General features: G+C 41.7%; 1 protein-coding gene and 1 pseudogene across 1 annotated transcript in view; both read left to right on the top strand.

The window, feature by feature from the left end:
• Positions 1-21,230, top strand: part of LOC128776244 (uncharacterized) — a 128,716-nt gene extending 107,486 nt beyond the window's left edge. The window contains exons 4-5 of the mRNA XM_053900618.1: positions 10,926-11,014; positions 21,066-21,230. Coding sequence (XP_053756593.1) covers positions 10,926-11,014; positions 21,066-21,150 — 174 coding nt within the window. The 3' untranslated portion in view covers positions 21,151-21,230. The remainder of the gene's footprint in view (positions 1-10,925; positions 11,015-21,065) is intronic.
• On the top strand, positions 4,984-6,660 carry LOC109271143 (heterogeneous nuclear ribonucleoprotein A1-like; annotated as a pseudogene).
• Positions 21,231-21,445: the final 215 nt, after the last annotated feature.

The raw sequence follows: 21,445 nt of genomic DNA on the forward strand, positions 1-21,445 counted from the left end.
GTACTAAATTATTTTGTTTGTAGTTGTTTTCTAGTACTGTAGTAATTTGGATTTTTCTAGATACACACTTATATAATTCTTAGCTCTATTAAGCTCTATTAATATGATGGATAATATTAATGAATTTTAGAATATTGAATCTATTCTACTTGGTCATGATGAATGTTTTAATGTCCTGTTGGATTCTGTTTGCTAATTATTGATATTTATAAGATAAATTGGTCTGTAATTTTCTTTTGTTGATGCAATCATTTTCAGGTTTAGATAGATGTTATACTCACTTCATATAATAATTTTTAAATACAAAATTTCCCTGAGAAACAGCCTGGACCTGGGACATTTTTGTGAGAAATTTTTTCTGCTTCCTCTATTTCTTCTGTGGTATTTTATATGTTTAGACTTTCTGTCTCCACTGGGATTGATTTTGACAAGTTGTATTTGCTAGAAAATTATCCATTTCATCTACTTTTCCAAAATTTATTTGCGAAGAATTGTACAAAGTCAACTCTTATCATTAAAAAAGTGCTTAGTTTGGTTATTTCCTCCTTGTCATTTCTAATTTTATGTATATAAAACCCCCCTTTTTTCCCAGTTACATCAGCTAACAGTCTATTTTATTATGTTCTTTTTTTCAAATAATTAACTTTTAGATGTATTTATTAGTTCTCTTTTTTTTTCTGTTTTTAACTCATATCTTTGTTAAGGTATAACTAACTTACTGTGAAATTCATTATGGGTACAGTTTGATGATTTTGACAAATTATATGTGGAACAAAACACTAATTAAGACAGAAAACAATTCTATCACTCTAAAAAGTTTCTTCTCCCTCCTCTCCAGACAACCACCTACTGTATCCCAGAGGTAACAGTGTTCTAATATCTACCACCATAGTTTAGTTTTTCCAGTTTTCAAATATATTATAAATTGATTCTACAGTATATGCTATTTTGTGTCTGGCTTCTTGTGCTTAATTTATGTTTTAAGATTTACACATGTTCTTGAATGTATCAGTAATATGTTCTTTTTAATTTATGGGTGGTATTACATATTAGATATACCACAATTTATGCATTCATTTGTTGATGAATTTAGTTTATTCCATTTTGGGGGTATAAGAATAAAAATGCTATTCAAAATTAAACTACTGGGACTACACCAAAATAAAAAGCTTTTTCATGGTGAAAGAAACCATCAACAAAACAAAAAGCAACTGATTGAATAGGAGAAGATACTTGTAAATGATACATCTGATAAAGGGTTAATATCAAAAATATGTAAAGAACTTATACAGCTCAACCCCAAAACAAAATCCAATTAAAAATCCAATTTTAATCCAATTAAAAATGGGCAGAACACATGAATAGACATTTCCCCAAAGAAGACATACAGATGGCCAACACACACATGAAAAGATGCTCAACATCACTAATCATCAAGGAAATGCAAATCCACACCATAGTATCACCTCACACCTGTCAGAATGGATAAAATAAAAAACACAAGAAATAAATGTTGTGGAGAACATGGAGTAAAAGGAACCCTTGTGCACTTGGGAATGCAAGCTTGTGCAGCCACTGTGGAAAACAGTATGGAGGTTTCTCAAAAAATTAAAAATAGAATTACCATATGATCCACTACTTCCACTACTGGATATTTGCCCAAAGAAAACAAAAACACTAATTCAAAAAGGTATATGGACCCCTATGTTTATTGGCACATTATTTATAGTAGCCCAGATATGGAAGCAACTCGAGTGTCCATCCATAGATGAATGGATAAAGAAGGTGTGGTATATATATATATATATATGAAAATTACTCAGCCATAAAAAAATGAAGTCTTGCCATTTGCAACAACATGGATGGATGTAGAGGGTATAATGCTAAGTGAAATAAGTCAGTCAGAGAAGGACAAGTGCCATATGATTTTACTCACATGTGGAATTTAAGAAACAAAATAAATGAACACAGAAAAAAGAGACAAACAAAAGCACAGATTCTTTTTTTTATAATTTAACTTTATTTTTTATTTTTTAAAATTTGCATTCAAATTCGTTAGTATATAGTGAAGCAATCATTTCAGGAGTAGATTCCTTAATGACCCTTACCCATTTAGCCCATCCTCCCTCCCACAACCCCTCCAGCAACCCTCTGTTTGTTCTCCATATTTTTGAGTCTCTTTTGAAAAACACAGATTCTTCACTGTAGGGAACAAAATGGTAGTTGCCAAAGGGGAGGTGGGTGGAGCATAAATGATATAGGTGAAGGTGATTAAGAGCACACTTACCGTGATGAACACTGAGGAATTGTTGAATCATTATATTATACAGCTGAAACTAATATAACACTATAAGCTAATTATACTTGAATTAAAAAATAAAAGAAAAAAGAAAAAAAAGCCGCTATAAATATTTTTGCACAAGTCTTTTTGTGAATACATGTTTTCATTTTACTTGAGTGTATACCTAAAAGTGGAACAGTTTGCTCATAAGGTAGGAGTGTGCTAGCTGTTATAAAAAACAGTTCCACTTGTTATTTATCTAAAGGAAATGAAAACACTAACTCAACAAGATATCTGCATGCCAGTGTTCATTGCAGCATAATTATTTACAATAGCCAAGACATGGAAGCAACCTAAATGTCCATCGATGGATGAATAATGGGTGAATGGATAAAGAAAATGTGACACACACACACACACACACACACACACACACACACTGGAATATTATTCTATTATTCAGCCATGAAAAGAAGGAAATCTTTCCATTTGTGACAACATGAATGGAACTTGAGGGCATTATGCTAAGTAGAGTAAGCCAGCCAGAGAAAGACAAATACCATATGATCTCACACGTGGAATCTTAAAAAGAAACACAAGGAACTCATACATACAGAGAATAGATTGACCAGGGGATGCTTTGAGGTGGTGAAATGAGTGAAGATGGTCAAAAGGTACACATTTTCAGTTATAAAATAAGTAAGTCCTGGGGATGTAATATACATGCTGTATACAAATATAATGGTACATATCAATTATGTCTCAATAAAATTTTTAAAAATAATAAAAAAGTTAAAAAAACAAGAAATTATTTTTCAAAAGTGTTTGTACCATTAACAAACTACCAACAATGTATGAATGTTCCAGTTGTTCTATATTCTCACTGACAACTGGTATCATCAGTCTTAAATTTTAGCCATTCTAATGGATGTGGAGTGATATTTCATTTCGGTTTTAATTTTAATTTCTCTGATGACTAATGATGTTAAACATCCTTTCATGTGCTTATTAGCCATTTATATATCTTCTTTTGTGAAGTTCTTCTTGAAGCATTTGCCCTTTTTAAATAGTTGTAGTTTTATTAGTGATTTTAGTTCTTTTTAAAAAAATGTTTATTTATTTTTGAGAGAGAGTTAGAGAGTGAGCAGGGGAGGGGCAGAAAGAGAGGGAGACAGAGAATTCCAAGCAGGCTTTGTACTGTCAGCAGGAAGCCCAATGTGGGGCTCTAACTCATGAGCCATGAGATCATAACCTGAGCTGAAATCAAGAGTCGGACGCTTAACCAACTAAGCCACCCAGGTGCCCCAATTTGTAGTTCTTTATATATTTCTTATACAACTTCTTTGTCAGGTATATGTTTTGCGGATATTTTCTTTTGGTCTGTGACTTGCCTTCCCCCCCAACCCCTCTTAATTGTATCTTTTGATATGTGGATGTTGTTAATTTTGGTGAAGCCCAATTTATCATTTTTTCCTTTTATATTTAGCATATTTTGTGTTCTCTTTGGAAACGTTTTCCCTATCCCTAGGTCATAAGGATAGTCTCCTATATTTTCTTCTAGTTTTATTGTTTTAGCACTTTCCTATCTTGAATTAATCCTTGTATATGGTCTGAGGTTTTTGATTTTGATTTTTAACATGGATATCCAGTTGTCGGATTCATTGAAAAGGCTTTTCTTTCTTCATTGAATGGCCTTAACATCTTTGTGAAAAATCAATTGACTGTATACACATGGGTCTGCTTCTGTTTTCTCTAGACATCTATTTGTCTACACTTACACCAATACCACACTGCATTGATTACTGTAACTTTATAGTAAATTTTGAAATCAGGCAATATAAGTCCTATGACTTTTTAAAAAGATTTAACAAGATTGTTGTGGCTATTTCAGGCCCTTTGCCTTTCCATTTACATTTTAGAATCAGCTTGTCAATTTCTATAAAAAAAGCCTTCTGGGATTTTGGGGGGATTTGTGTGAGTTTGATAGCACCGCCACAACAAAATACCACAGACTGGGTGGCTTAAACAGCAGAAACGTATATTCACACAGTTCTGGAAGCTAGAAGTCCAAGGTCAAGGTGCCAGCAGGTTTAGTTTCTCCTTGGCTTGCAGATGGCTGCCTCCATGCTGTGTCTTCATGTGGTCTTTCCTCTGTGTGGGGGCATCCTCAGTGTCTCTGTGTGCTCGTCATTTCCTCTTTGTAAAGGACACCAGTCGGATCACATCAGGCATCACCCTAATGGCTTTATTTTAACTCAGTCACCTCTTTAAAGACCCTGTCTCCAGATGCAGTCACTTTCTGAGGTATGGGGGGGTCAGGGTTTCAACACATGAATTGGGGGGCACACAATTTAGTTCATAACAGGATTATGTTGGACCTATAGATCAACCTTAAGATAAATGACGTCTTAACAGTATTGAGGCTTCATACAACATGAACATGTTATATCTCTCCATATATCTGAGTCTTCTTTAATTTCCCAGAGATGTTTTATAATTTTCAGTGTAGAGGGCTTGCATATATTTTGTTCAATTTACTCTTAAACTTTTTCTGGTTTTTGATACTTTTGTAAATGGTATTTTTCAATTTATTTTCCAATTGTTTGTGGCTAGTATATAGACATGCGGTTACTATTTGTATATTGATCTTGTATTCTGAAAGGTTGTTAAATTCTCTTATTAATTGGTAGATTTGGGGGTAAGTATTTTACGTGTGTAATAATTTACTTACACCTTTCCAAGCTTTATGCTTTTTTTCTTCCTTTACTGCATTGGCTGGGACCAAACCTCAGTACAATGCAGAATAGTAGACATCCTTGACTTATGCCTGTTCTTAGAAGAAAAGTGTTGCCTTTCTGCCCGTGGACGCCGCCGAGTAAGCATCGTGAAAGTCTCCCCTCTTACCGCCATCATGTCTAAGTCTGAGTCTCCCAAAGAGCCTGAACAGCTGCTGAAGCTTTTCATCGGAGGTTTGAGCTTTGAAACAACCAATGAGAGTCTGAGGAGCCATTTTGAGCAGTGGGGAATGCTTACGGACTGTGTGGTAATGAGAGATCCAAACACCAAGTTCTCTAGAGGCTTTGGGTTTGTCACGTATGCATGTCACTGTGGAAGAGGTGGACGCAGCCACGAATGCAAGGCCACACAAGATGGATGGAAGAGTTGTAGAACCAAAGAGGGCTGTCTTGAGAGAAGATTCTCAAAGACCTGGTGCCCACTTAACTGTGAAAAAGATTTTTGTCAGTAGCATTAAAGAAGACACTGAAAAACATCACCTAAAAGATTATTTTGAACAGTATGGGAAAACTGAAGTGATTGAAATCATGACTGACTGAGGCAGTGGCAAAAAGAGAGGCTTTGCTTTTGTAACATTTGGCAACCATGACTCTGTAGACAAGATTGTCATTAAAAAATACCATACTGTGAATGGCCACAACAGTCAAGTAAGGAAAGCTTTATCTAAGCAAGAGATGGCTGGTGCTTCTTCCAGCCAAAGAGGTCGAAGTGGTTCTGGGAACTTCAGCAGTGGTTGTGGAGGTGGTTTTGGTGGGAATGACAACTTTGGCCATGGAGGAAACTTCAGTGGGTGAGGTGGCTTTGGTGGCAGTCAAGGTGGTGGTGGATATGGTGGCAGTGGGGATGGCTATAACGGATTTGGTAATGATGGTGGTTATGGAGGAGGCGGCCCTGGTTACTCTGGAGGAAGCAGAGGCTATCAAAGTGGTGGACAGGGTTATGGAAACCAGGGCAGTGGCTATGGCGGGAGTGGCAGCTATGACAGCTATAACAATGGAGGAGGTGGAGGCAGCTTTGGCAGCGGTAGTGGAAGCAACTTTGGAGGTGGTGGAAGCTGTAATGATTTTGGCAATTACAACAATCAATTTTCAAATTTTGGACCCATGAAAGGAGGAAATTTTGGAGGCACAAGCACTGGCCCCTATGGTGGTGGAGGCCAATACTTTGCCAAACTATGAAACCAAGGTGGCTGTGGCAGTTCCAGCAGCAGCAGTAGCTATGGCAGTGGCGTAAGGTTTTAATTACTGCCAGGAAACAAAGCTTAGCAGGAGGGGAGAGCCAGAGAAGTGACAGGGAAGCTATAGGTTACAACAGATTTGTGAACTCAGCCAAGCACAGTGGTGGCAGGGCCTAGCTGTTACAAAGAAGACATATTTTAGACAATACTCATGTGTATGGGCAAAAAACTCGAGGACTGTATTTGTGACTAATTGTATAGCAGGTTATTTTAGTTTCTGTTCTGTGGAAAGTGTAAAGCATTCCAACAAAGGGTTTTACTGTAGATTTTTTTTTTGCACCCATGCTGTTGATTGCTAAATGTAATAGTCTGATCATGATGCTGAATAAATGTGTCTTTTTTTAAATGTGCCGTGTAAAGTTAGTCTATTCTGAAGCTATCTTGGTAAACTACCCCAACAGTGTGAAGTTAGAATTTCTTCAGGGTGATGCCAGATTCCATCTGAAATGTATTTGCAACCTGCTTGGGCACAGAAGCCATTGTCTCCACAAACATTGGTGTGGTTGAACTGACAGTTAACATGTTGTGACCTGGAGTTCACCGTTAAAAGGGTCACTCATGGGGCGCCTGGGTGGCTCAGTCGGTTAAGCGGCCGACTTCGGCTCAGGTCACGATCTCGCGGTCCGTGAGTTCGAGCCCCGCGTCGGGCTCTGTGCTGACAGCTCAGAGCCTGGAGCCTGTTTCAGATTCTGTGTCTCCCTCCCTCTGACCCTCCCCTGTTCATGCTCTGTCTCTCTCTGTCTCAAAAATAAATAAAAACGTTAAAAAAATTTTTTTAAAAGGGTCACCCAAGCAAAGTCCTGGAGTTTATTTGGTTATTAATATGATTGTTGGCACATCCTATGCAATATATCTAAATTGAATTATGGTATCAGATACAATTATAGATGGGATTAAAGCTTGTGTATCATCCATTATCATGTGTAATCAATAAATGATTTAATATTCTTTTGAAAAAAAAAGAAGAAAAGTGTTCCATGTTTCATTACGTATGAAGTTTGTTTTAGGTTTTTCATACGTACCCTTTTACAACCTTGGTGGCTAGGAGAATGTACCTATCAGATTTCTAAGTGTGGGGCAATTAAAGCCTGACAGCTCCAGCAGCTGCATTTTGAAATCCCTCACTTTTTGTGCTAACGGGACACTTCCCAAAGACTTTTCCCAGCCAATGCCTAGGAGACATGGGGTTCCTCTAGTGGGTGGGTGACCTGAAGGCTTTACGTAACTCTAAAAGCTGTCCTGGAGTTTTGTAGTCTTCTCTACCACTGACCTTCCTCCTCTCCTCCTTCACCTGAAGTAAGATTTGTATTCATCTTCTTCCAGGACTTTTCCTTATTTCCTCTCGAAAGCATTTCCTCTGATAAATGTCTTGTATGTCTAATCTTATTTTGGTATCTGCTTCTTGGAGAACCCATACTAACACAGAGATTGAGGAATTAGTTTGCTGAGAGACTTTTTTCCTTAATCATGAATATGTATTGAATTTTGTGAAAGGGTTTTTCTGCATTTACTGGAATGATAATATGATTTTTCTCCTTTTTTTCTTTTTAATATGGTTACATTGAATGCTTTTTGAAAGTTAAGCCAGCCTTGCATTCCTGAAGTGAACTTTAATCATGAAGCTTATCCTTTTTATATACTGTTTCATCTTGCAGTATTTTCAAGGGTTTTATGTCTAGATTCGTGGGGGATATTGATCTGTAATGTCCAGTGTCTTCATAAGGTTTTGGTACCAAGGTTTTTCTAGTCTCATAAAATTAGTTTGGAAGTGTTTCCTCCTCTTCTATTTTCTAAAACAGTTTTTGTAAGATTGGCATTTTATCTTTTAAATGTTTTGATAGAATTCACCCAGGCAGCCATCTGGTGCCTGGGTTTTCTTTGTTTTCCTCTCTACATTTTTGTCTTTATTTCTGGCTTATTTATTGTCTGTGGGGACATTTTGCTCCTTATTCTCTTTTTTCCTTAAAATAACTTTGTGTGGGATTCAAACACAATTCTTTTTTGTTGATCATGCTTGAAGGGCATGAGTTCTCCTATTCACTTTGGAGGGGAGCGTGGGCCAGGATCATTTTACTAGTTTCATAGCTCTGGAGTTCACTATTCTGATGTTATTTCAAAGCGTTCAAATATATGGCTTTAATTTATTCTAACATTTGCTGGCTCAGTTACCTTCCCCCAGTTTTATCAGGAATGTTTCTTTCCTTTCCCCCTAATACCTTGTCCTACATAAATTAGATTCTATTCTCAGTATTTTCTACTCAATGTAGGCCTTTGTCTTGGAAGGTTGCTTTTGTTATTTCTAAGAGCTCATAGTACCCAGACTGCTCTGGTATTGTCTGATTTCTGGTATCTGGTATCTTCTGATTTCTGCTCAGAAACTAAATTGTGCAAGACCCCTGCCAGTTATGGCTGTTTTCCCCAGATTGTGTTCCCCTTCCCTTGGGAGTATCTATTGGCAATTTTGGGTTCCCCAAATCTCAGGTTCAACACAAATCTCTTTGTCTCTTGTTGGCTTCCCCCTTCACATTTGCTGATGTTACATGGTTTTGGTGGTATTCATGGTTGTTCCTCAATTGTTCATATTTTGGAGCTGGTCTGAATTCTTTGTTTTGCTGTAGATATTGTCTGAAGGATTTTGGTTTTGCTGTGTTAGTCTCTTTCTGTTTTGTGGGATGAATAAAAAAAGATAAAAATTTATATCATCATTGCTACCACCTTCCCTAGAATCCCACACGTGCCTCTAGAAATTTTTGGCAGTGGGGGGTGAAGATATGCAGTTATATGTCTACCTTAGAAGCTTAAGAAATTTGTACAAACCACCAGGAGTCCTATTTGATTTTGAAAGTGTTAGGACTCTTGTGTGAAACTACAAAAGCCCTTTATATTTGGTGGTAGTATGCCCAGAACACTAAAATTAATACTTGTGAAATAAAAGTGGGAAGAAAAATAAGAAGCTTCTCACTGAGCTCTTCTTGGTACTAGGTATTGTGTGAAATCTTTAATATGGTTGTTCTCAGTTAAGTCTCTCAACCACCGTATGAGCCCAGTATTATTATCACCCCTACTTTATCCCTTTTATCACTGTTTTCATAAGGCAGGTAGCATTGCACCTACTTTAGTGTTGAAAATGAAGCATAGAGAGTTTTGTTACTTTTCCATAGTGACACATTCCTCAAACCCAAATCTGGTGGTTATAGCCATTTACCATACCACCTCCCACCTATTTGTGCACATACACCAGTGGGGAAAGGAGTTCAGAGGGCCAGAGGATCACTATTATGTAGGGAATCACTCTCAAGTAGGTACCTGACCTCTTGCCTGAGTCATGGATGTGGTACCATGTGCCTAGCCTTAATGACTTGTCCTGAGGACATAATGCAACACTCCCTCCTCCCCTACAAAACTGTTGATGGAGTATCATAAGAAGATGGCAACTCAGTAGTTCAATGGTAGGAAGAAAAGGCCCTCCCCAATCAGGCAGGGCAGCCAAGGCAGATTTATCAATAATAGCAAGGCCAGTATTAGAAGCTTCAGTGGAGATCATCAAATAACAGATGGGAGACCAGCTTCATTGGAAACATTAGAAAAGCTTCAGTTGCTCAGGATTAGAAGGTATGAGTCAGCCTGCCATGCTAGAGGAAAGGTAATGGATTCAGCTCTTTGACTTCCAAGTGATTCTCTTAAGAAACTAAGGTCATTGATGGAGATTTCTACCCAGAGGCAATATGGATTAAGCATGGGGGTTCTAGAGCAAGATACCTGATTCATATCCTGGCTTTGTCAGTTCCTGGCTGTGGGAACTTCTGCAAATTCCTTGATGCTTTTTGCCTCCATTCCCTGAACTGTAAATAGGGAGAGTAGTAACACCCACTTCATTGTGTTGCTGGCAGGATTAAATGAGTCAACACATGTAAAGCACTTAGAATGAATGATTCCTTGTGTCCTGTACGTCTCTAAATATGCTTTTTCTAGTTGCAAGACATCCTCATTATTTGCAGATTATGTATCTGCAAATTTGCCTACTGGCTAAAATCTATTTGTAACCCCAACATCAATACTTAAGGTGACTTCATGGTCATTTATGGCATGTGCAGAATGGCGACAAATTTGAGTGGCCTGACGTGCACATACCTGGCTGAAGTTGGACAAGTGAGCTCTGCCTTCTTGTTTCAGTTCTCATACTGGTAACAAGGGTCCTTTCCAGTCTATTTAGTGCCATATTTTCTTCTGCATTTTTGGGCTTTATTTGGTTGATTTCCTTGTCTAAAGTGCTTCAGGTGTGGTGCTGAAGTACTGTCTGCTAAACACAAGTTGGGTTCCTAAGCACAAGAAAGCTGGGATGTGCCTTACAGAGAAAGTATGTGTGTTAGATAAGTTTTGTTGAGGCATGAGTTATAATGCTGTTGGCTGTAAGGTCAATGTTAATGAATTGACAATGTATATTAAATAAGGTGTTTACACAGAAACACACAGAAAACAAAGTTATGTTGTGAGCGGAGGCTCATAAGAAACTAGTCCTGATTTCCTCTGTGAGCAGTGGTTCTGATTGGAGACAGCCTGATGTGACCTAACTACCATGAGTAATGAGAATCCCTTGTTTTGTCTTACCAGACTCCCCCAGCCTATGAGGCCCGGAGAAGTGAGGCATATGGGAATGAGCAGATTTCTGCCTCATGTGTACTGAACAGACACATTTTAAGGTCAGGACCACAGTTTTGTATGGTTCCATGCCTTTCTTGACAAAATGCAGGCAGGACACGGGTATCTTGAGAACCTTCAGCCTCAGAGGCTCTTTGGGCCAGTGGGGCAGGCCACGGTCACCAGGCACAAGGGCAGAAGCTGGCCAGCTGACTGCTCCCTTGGTGAGTTAGGAGCCACTGCTTCCTGCTGATGCCAGGAGAAGGTTAACCGTGACTAGGGGATTGAGCTGTGCCTCTGCTCCTTTCCTGCCTCCTTGGACTTGGCCTGACAATTGCCTTTTATGTGGCAGCTTCAGAAAGCACCTGGCAGACCCCTGAGACAAAACTGAGATCATAGTTACTAGGCCTCCCCGGTAACTGTCACTCAATGCTCTTCTGCCTGAGGAGAAACGCGTGTGGCATGTTTGCAGCCCTTGCTGGGGTTTCAGGAGGAAATGGACCAGTGAAGGGAACGCGCAGTGTCTTGGGCACTGAAATGAAAAGAATTTCTGGTCACAAACCACATGGGAGTCCCTCTAGCAAGAAAGGTGGTGTTGCACCCTATCCCACTGCCACATCACAATGCAAGCTCATAAAGCTGGAGCACAGGAAAGCCATCGTGACCTGGTAACAACTTGGCAAGTGGGCACAATATTGCTGACAGCTGTAACAGCACATGGCCAGAACTTTCCACCACGACAAAGTGGAACTTGGCACCGACACAACTCCACACTGTGAGAGTGTAGGCGGACCCTATACCGCACACTACTGCCACCATCACGCCATGCCATGAGGGTTGTCATGTGACAACCTGATAGCCCCACTGCCCTTAGCATGGGATCACTGCTTGTGTACCACCACACTGCAATACACCAGCATGTTGCAAAGTTCTAACCCCATAGCATCTGTTTTGACCAACTTCCTTGATAGAGTCTCATCAGCTCAGAGTCTAGATATTTCAGGGACCTTTAAGCTCAGCCTGGAAGCACCACTGACAGAAACGTCCAAAGGAGTTCCCTCTGGCTGCTCCCTCCCAGTGCTATTGGTGGACATGTCTGCCTAGTTTACCAGGTGTGAGGACAGAGCTCATTTCTTCTTCCCCTTTGTATGTGTCAGCACTTAACATAGCACCTTGCTGAGAGGGAGTGTAAGTAGGAAAAGGCTGTTTGGTGAATATGGCCTTGAGGTAAAGAGATCCAATGACATCAGGGGGTCATTGTATAAGTCATAGTCACAGGCTCAGAAGTCACTTCAGACTAGAATCAATGGTTCCCAGAATGTACTCATTCCTATATTTATTTTTGCCATATTTGTGTATTACTTATTAAGTGCGGTATCTTTAAATGTACATATTTTTTAAACATGCAAATCACATTCCTTAAAAAGAAGATAAAAAGCCAAAAGAATTGATAGCCCCTTACCCCATCTCCCTGGAGGAGTTATCCCGATGTTGGCCTCTGGGCCCTGCTTGATGTGTGAGGGCTACATTTCAGATGCTAAAGCCTGAGACAGTCTGTGCCCCCACATGAAGAGAAGGTTCCAGGGATCTGGTGGCATCAGCCACAGCCAGGTAGAGGGCATTGGGCCTGTGTGTGTGTCTGAGGCTAGAAAAATGGTTGCCACAGGGAGACTAGGAGACTTAAATTGGTCTCCTTGGGGCTTCCTGGGATAAGGGAACTGGGGCTCTTGCAGTATGCTGGCAGGGGATATAATCCTGGAACTACTCTGTGTTACAATACCACCCTAGCTAACTGACATTTACTGAGCTCTTCAACTAATGTATCCTACACTCTCTTTTAAATTATATAGCACCTGGATGAGGTTGGTATTTTCCACTATTGCCTGTTGACAGTTGGTAAACTGAGGCTCAGAGTGGTTGTGACTTGCACAAGGTCACACAGCTAGCAAGCACCGGAGGCAGAGTTCAACTGCAGGCTGGCAGTTCTCTGGTTTCAGAGTCTGGACTCCTAACCATTATACTTGACCTCCTCTCTGAGCTGTTTTCCCTAATTTGCACCTAGCTGCCCAGTGTGGCCAGGAAACACAAGTTGGGATGGGTCACCATATTTGGGATGATGTCTTGTTCACCCTGTTTGCTGGGACAAAGCCATTCTCTGGGGGTTTGGTGAAGCCAGTTGATGAGACCTAGCGCATCTGGAAGCCAGTGGTCAGCTGAGATGTGTGGCACTCTTTCCCTAAATATGTCTAGGGGTCCAGCCAGAGCTGCACCATGAGGTATTAGCACAATGAAACCTACTCTCAGACATTAATAATGAATGAGAAGTTGGATGTGGCCAATTCAATTGCCACCGTTTTGCTTAACTAAATGACACTCCCAGAGATTTGTAGTAGTAATTACTCCTTCTTTGCCACATCCTCTTTTTCTCCCACTAATTTGCTCCTGGAATCCACCTCCAAGGCCTGTCACGGCTAGCTGTTTTTGAATCGACAACATTTTCAATCTTTCTGACTTGCTGGAACTTTGTCCTGGTTTGGAGCACAGAGAGATTGGCTCCTGAATGTGGCAGTCCCCAGATGGAAGCCTTGAGATGGTGAGAACAGATATTTACCCTAAAATATAAGGTCATTAATAGTACATAGAAGCCAAGTACATGTGCACATATGTTCATAGCAGCCCTACTCACAATAGCCAAAAGGTGGAAATAGCCCAAATGTCCATCATTGGATGAGTGGATAAACAAAATGTGGTAGATCCATACAATGGAATATGATTTAGCCACAAAAAGAATGAAATATACATGCTATAACATGGATGAACCTTAAAAAGATTAAGCTAAGTATAAGAAGCCAGACTCAAAATGCCACCTATTGTATGATTCCATTTATATGAAATATTCAGAATAATAAATCCACACACACAGGCACAGATTGGTGGTTGCCAGGGGTTGGGGAGAGAGGAGAATGTGAAGAACTATTTTACTGCATGAGGTTTTCTGTTGGGGTGGTGAAAAAATTTTGGAACTAGACATAGATGGTGGTCACACAACACTGTACTGAATGCCACTAAATTGTTCATTATCAAATGGTTAATTTTATGTTATGTGAATCTTATGTCAGTAAAATGAGGCCAAAATTTTTTTTTTAACGTTTACTTATTTTTGAGACAGAGAGAGACAGAGCATGAACGGGGGAGGGGCAGAGAGAGAGGGAGACACAGAATCGGAAACAGGCTCCAGGCTCTGAGCCATCTGCCCAGAGCCTGACGCGGGGCTCGAACTCACGGACCGCGAGATCGTGACCTGAGCTGAAGTCGGACGCTTAACCGACTGAGCCACCCAGGCGCCCCAAGGCCAAAAATTTTTTAAATGCTACATAGGAGAGATTTGGTTGAAGCATCACATAATTATTGGAAAGAATTTGAAGTCATGTCGGTAACTACCTAGTCCTTTAATGGAAGCATCATATGTATCTTTCCATCTTTACACATGACCTTGGACAGTTTATTCCCCATGCTGACAGGGGTGCCCCAGGAAAGCATCTGGGTGAAAGGGGGATGGGGAAGGGAGACAAGCCTGGACAGGGTTGACACCAGTTCTAGATCCCAGTTGTAGACACACTGGGATACCTCTTCTGCCTGGGATATAGGAAGGAGGAGACTTTTTTATAATCCAGTTTCTCTGTGACTTACCAAAAAAAAATCACTAGAAGATACATAAGTAAATACAAATATATTTTTTAGAGAAATGGTAAATGTTCTAGTCATGAATTTTCAGTAAAGTTTATTGTTTTACCTAACTATAAAAGTAACATCATACTTACTATAGATTGGGAAGCACAGAAAGGCTTAACGAGAAAGGGGGTTGGAATCAACTGTTACCCTCCCATGTAGAAGTAGCTACTTTTAGCAGTTAAATAAATCTTTCTAGCACTTTATGCTTTTATTCACACAGATAAAATTACATGATGTACATATGATGTACCTCCTTTCCCCATAATATCATAGAATAAGCATTCCTCTGCTTCATTAAAACATCATTGTGTTGGATGCACAGTAGGCCATTGTAAGGAGGTATGGTTTATTTAACCACTCCCTTATCATTAGACATTTTGGTTGCCCTCTGAGAACTAAATCCAAAACTCTGCATGTACAGTACAGGTTACAAGTGGAGGGACCCAGGACATGCTGTGGGTCTGATGTGTAGCAGGTGATATACAAACCTCAGTCGAGAAGACTGGGTCTAGTCTTAGCAAGGTGAGTGTGGTGTGTGATCATAATTTTGCTAGTAGGAAACAAACTCACAGCAGTATATATACTCTTTGGAGAACAAACAGAAGGGTAAGGTCAGCATACCCAAAGTTGGCAGATCCTCAGGCACTGCCCAGTTAGGAGGAAGTCCTGGCTCAAAGATTTAGATTTGCATTTTTTAATGTCTCTAGTAGCAAAGCACTGTCTACATGGCAGGTGAAAGGGACATCATAGGAATGAGGCACCCTCCTGGCCTCAAAGAAGTGTGATAGGCAGCAGTGCAGACTATTAGTGTAGTTAGTGAGGATTGTTGAATTGTGTGGCCAGTGCCGTGGGAGGACTATGCATTCTGGGATCATAGAGAGGGTGTGTTGGCCTGGCTTTGGTATTGGGGATGGAGGATGGGGACAGGGAGGATTCCTGCAGAGTGACTCCTGAGATGAGGCTCAGTAGATGAACCGTAATTACAGAGTCCTCTGAGCACTACTCTGGACTCCCCTATCAGCCACCTCTCTGCTGATTCTACGTTCACCACATGGCCATTTGTGAATAACTTGGCTTCCAATATTCATAGACAATGCACTATTCTGTTCCATGGGATGGATGCACTTCTCATTGTCATGGCCATGTTAACATGCGGTCTTGAGCTTGGTTCCCGTGAATCTGTCCCCAACAAATGGGTCTGCTCTTTGTTTGTGAGTTTTCTGAGCCTGCAAGGCTAAGGATGCCAGGGCTTGTGACAAGGTGAATTCACCAACGTGACCCACGTCTCCCCTAAGAAGACCTCTCCAGGAACATCAGAGCTCCATACATGCTTTTCCCCTTCTAAATGCAACAGCTCCATCTCAAGGGGGTCGTATAGAAGTAAGCAAGATGATGTGGGCAGCGGGCCTGGCTCAGTGCTTAGAAGCTCTGAGCTGGTACTAATTCTTGTCTTCCTTCCTTGGAGACTCTTCTGTTTCAATTGGTGGGGGGAGAGTGGGTAGCTGATAAGTGGAGATGATGAGTCACATAGTTCACTAACACCCTCCAGCTAGTTCTCCCAGTTCATTAGCCAAGCCATCAGTCAATGTGACTAATTGTTACTTTTTGAGATAAATGTTTAAAATATCATCTCCTATGACAAGGTTCTTTAGTAGCTCAAGGACTTGTTGGGGGTGGTAGGGGAAGATAGAATGCATGCACAGAACAACCAGAAAATAATGCTGGAAACTGACTTTGGAGGCTCCTTCCTCTAGGCTGGGGCTAGAATGCAGCAGCACAACTGGTTGGCTGTTTACTGTCAGTGTGAGATCTGACCAGGCAATACTCACTTGGCCCAGTACAAAGCCTGATTTCTCCTTTCTTGGTTCTCTGCTGCTCTGTACCTCTGCTAGCACTGGCACTTTTATATCTGTGTGGGGAGAAAAGGCTCTCCTTCCCTGCATTTCTATGACTCAGTGGCGTACCCAGAAATGGTCCTGTTGAAAAGCCTAATGTAGGCTCCACCTGGGAAAAACAAAAAGCCCTTCACTTCTTCCTTTTGTGAGCTGAAAGCTAAGAGAGCTTGAGCAAGCTTGGTTTCTTAGGTGGTAGGAGTAAGGTCACCATCACCAAAAAATGGGAGATAGATGCCTTAGGCTATAGCTATAGTTAACATAATTTTCATAGGCCTAGGTGACACTTTTCATAGGCAACTTTCCATAGGTGTCCCAGATGGTCTTAGAATTGAACATGGACCTCTGGGTGGCCAAGAGTCAACTCTTGCAGACAGGATTCTAAATGGACCGAGCCAAGAACACAGCCCTGGAGATGTCAGAATTGTCTGGGGTCTCCACCAGGAATGCTCCTGATCCAGACACACCTAGAATCACCATTTCTTTTACTTCTCTTTCCCTTGTCTGCTCTTCCATCCACCTTCTTTCCAAATCCTTCCCTGTAAACGTTTCATCAGTCTGAGTCCTGGGGTCACCATGGCTACATTGAGGGGAGCATTTGCCACTGAGGCTCTTGCTCTAATTGGAGCTTAGTGGTGGTCACCTTTTGCTGGACATAGCCTCTGGCCTCTGACAGGACCATATGGACTCTCATAGTTTCTGAGACCCGGCACACCCCAGATGCAGCAATGGACTTGTCCTGCTACTGCTGTCACTGACCTTGGGTCTATGGGATACTTGCTAGCTTATCAGCTGGCTAAAAAAAATCACTCCAAGCTCCATACTTAGACTTGCATCTAGGAACAAATACCCTTTTAGAGAGGTAAAACTAGCAATCGATAACCAACCAACCAACCAACCAACCAACCAACACCACCCCCACCATTACTAAAAAAGAACATGAAAAGAAAAAAGAAGATTCTAGCACTCAGTTCCTAATGTAATGCCCATACTCATCGTCTTGCACACTCCCACCCCCAAGTGCTGCTTCACATTTCTTTAGGGGCTCTGAGGTCTCAGTCCTATATGTCCATGCTCCTGCACCGGAGAGGCCTGAATATAGCTCCTAAGTAAAGAACAGATATTCAAATTGTGGTTCAGCAGATTACTAGCTGTTTGATCTTGGGCTAGGTATTAGCCTCTCTGTGCCTCAGTTTCCCCATATATAGAATGAAGATGATAATATTTCCAACTTCATAGGGTTGCTGTGAGGATTAAATGAGTTAATATATGCAGAGCACTTCAAATAGTGCCAGGAATATGGTAAGTGCTTATGTTAGTGTTTGCTTTTACAAGATCCTGGATGGTCATTGGGTTTCTGGCTGGGGCCAAGCCCCCCCCCCCCCCCGGCTCCAGAGGGGATTCTGCTTTGTGTTTTGGTTCTCACCTGTGCTTTGAGCAAGGGATCTGCCATTTACAATAAAATGGTATTTATTACAAAGGACTCAAGTGGTGGGTCATTGGTATTTACTCCCTAAGACAAATATAGAATTAAAACATAAAATGTGACTCAGAAGAGTCTCAACAGAGCAACTCAGGTGAAAGACAATGGAAGCCAGTTTATTTCCTGCAACAGCAGCAGAAGTCTTTGAACCTACCCCTGTGTATTCCTGACCATTGATCTTGTCTCTGTCTCCTTGTTTCTAGATGCAAGCTTGTGTCAAGCACATGTTAGGTGCATGGGGCTCTCAGTAGCCCCTGACAGGCTGCAGAATTAAAGCCCACCTTTGACCTTCAGGATAGAAACCTCCCCACTGCTGGCCTGGGTGGGCTTCTCTGTCATATTAGACCTGAAGCCTCCGAAACTATTGTTGATCTACCCAGCGTTCTTAAAGTGTCAAGGATACTCAGGGATTTTCTGGCCAGTTTTTATGGATTTAAGGACAATGAAACATACACTCTGGTGAAATCTTCAACTACCAAAAAGCCACCTCTTGACAGTATTATCAGGAATGTGTTAGCAGGGGGTCTCCAGATGACCTGAAGCCCAAAGTAGTGTATCTCTTCTTTGCCAGCTTAGACTTCTGTTTTTTTGGTGAATTAGTCTTTGCCCTTTCAATGGCTGATGAGAGTAATAATAATGATGTGCATTAAGTACTTATTTAGAGTTTTCATGTCCTATAGCACTTAATCTTCAAAATTAACTTGGAGGCCGGTCCTATTATTATCCCCATTTATAGATTCATAAACTAAAGTTCAGAGGGACAAAGTGGCTTGCCCAAGATCACCTAGTTGGAAACCAGCAGAGCTGGAATTCAAATGGCAGTCTGTTTTTCTAACTCCTAGAGCCTATACTTTTGACTGCAGTGCATGGTGCCTCCATGTGTAGTGAGTGGACAGAAAGAAAGGGCATAGACTTTGGTGTCAGATAGGCCTGGCTCTGCCTTACAAGCTGAGTGAACTTGGATGGAACATTTGGTCTCTTTAACAACATCAGCAGCAGCAATGATAATAGCGTGTGCTTATATGGCAGAGGTGTGCCTTACTATTTTAACTTGTGTAACTGCAACAACCTGACTCATGAGGTTGATACTAGTGTTTTGCCAGGGAGTTAATAACAGGACCTCAATGTGGTCTCATGATGATTAAATGAGATACTATGCATTTGAGTACTGGGCCTGGCAGAGAGCAAGGGCTAAATATTAGGAAGTGTGGGTGACCATAGCTCTGAGAAAGACACACAGTCTGGTTCTTTCCTGCCAGCATCCTCCATTTGTGAGAAGAGAGGATCCCGAGCTGAATGAGAATCTGTGTTCTTTTTGATTTTCACCACTAAACATAACTGCTCTGTTTCATGAAGCTGCCAGTCCTGTTACCTTCGAGCATGGCCCAGGCACTCCATGAATGTCTGTTAAATGAATGAGCCAAGGGGACCCGCTCCAGCCACCGGTAGCCCAGAACAGAAAGGCCATTTTCTCCTAAACAGAGAAAGCTCATCTCCAAGAAAAGGCATAGGGGCAATTCATGAGGTTCTGGTGCATTTGTGTAGTGTTTGGGGAGCATTCTTCTTTTTATTATGAGAAAAGTGCCCCCCTGCATGGTTCACCACCATCCCACTCCCAATAGGATGACCTATTTTTCTCCACACAATTCCAAGGATTTTGTTCCGGGGGGTAGGAGATGGGATGGGGGCTGGGAGTTGGGGAGAGGGCCCATCACTGTATCAACTGGGAAAGACACTGCCATCCCAGTCAATGGGTGTCTGCTCCTCGGATCACTGCTTGGATAGAGGTGTCCCTGAGTACTCTGGAGGCCTGTCTTCCAAGCATCATGCTGCACCATGTGTGTCCACTGTAGGTCCATTAATGGCCCATTCCACCCACACAGGAAGATCATTATCTATCTATCTATCTATCTATCTATCCACCTATCATCTTTCTATCATCTTTCTGTCTATCTATCTATCTTTACCTAACCTGAATATCTCTTCTTCCAGAGGATAAACTCATTTCCTTTGGCCCTGTGCTCTGAGCGAAGAAGGGCCAGCCGGTCACCAATTTCTATATAATAACCCTTCAGATCTTCAAAGACTGTTATTAAATCTCTCCTTGGCTGCCTCCTGTCTAACTAAATAATTCCTGCCCCTTTCACCTTTCTCCATAGGCCCAGTGTTTCCACTCTGTGCAGCATTGTTCAGAGCCCCTCCATCTTCTCCAGCAGGAAATTAGGAAGACCAGGGGTCAGCCAAGTCTTAGGGGCTATGGCTGGCTGAGGGACGAGGCGAAGGGCAGCAGGTGTTGGGGGACACACCATGCTCTATTGCTCCTGGGTCTCGGGGGTACAGCCTCAGCTTCTCTCCTTGCTGCTGTCAGCCTCAGAAAAATGTTTTTTCCACTAGGGGACAGCCTTGGTGCCCATCTTTTCTCCCCTCCCACTCCCTTCCAGCTCTGCCCCTCTGCCTGATGACCGTGGTCACTTGGCACCCCCTCCCACCCCTCCTGGGTTCAGACACACAACAGAAGACAAGTAGAGAGCTGAATGAGGCAACAACTGCAACAAATACCAACGATGGCTAACGTTGTTCACCAGCTGCCATCTAATTGTGTGCTTTATCTCAGTTCCTCAGACAGCCTGATTGTCCCCATTTCCTGCAAGGAGATTCTGAACTCAGCGATACAGCCTGTAAGGCACTTGTCTGAGACCACACATAGGAGGTGGTACAGCCAGAATTGAAAGCCAGGCAGTGGGGCTCAGACACAGTGCTTTTAACACCGATTATCTCACTCTATTTATTTTGCAGAAAGTGAATCAAAGGTAGGGAAAGAGACCATATGGGATCATTAGGAGCAGGTTACTACTATGGACACCTGGGGCCAGAGAAAGGGACCCTAAGGGAACAGTTTACAGAGACAAGAGGAGAACCAGAAGGGAGAGCTTCAAGAAAGAGGACAATCAGTGTCAAATGCGTGGAGAGCCAAATATAATTTTTCCATGTCTGTCTTTCCTCTAGGCCCAAGGTAACCTGCCTCTATTGGATCCATTTTCTGACCTCTGGAAAAGGCCCATTTGTGTCCCACGCCCATCACATGAGATGACTCTCCTCTCCATAAGGGCTCTTCCCAAGCTTCTCTAGCCCCAAGACTCCAAACTCCCTGCCAAAGCTACCTCTTGGATCCCACATGGGCTCTGAGAGGCCAGGCCTAGGGGGGAACGTCCTGTGAAGGTATGGGTCCTCCACCTCCCTGTGCACGGACCTCTCCTGCTTTCCAGTTCACAGGTCTGGAGTTCAGCTTTACTTCCAGCACACTTTTGCTTCCCAATTTCACTTCCCCCTTCCTTCCCTCTCTGCCATAACCTAGGTAGCAAAAGGGTCTTTGCTTCTTTTTTGTT

This window comes from Panthera pardus, unplaced genomic scaffold, assembly GCF_024362965.1.
Source record: "Panthera pardus isolate Hobbes unplaced genomic scaffold, ASM2436296v1 HiC_scaffold_12, whole genome shotgun sequence".
In the NCBI taxonomy this organism is placed as follows: domain Eukaryota; kingdom Metazoa; phylum Chordata; class Mammalia; order Carnivora; family Felidae; genus Panthera; species Panthera pardus.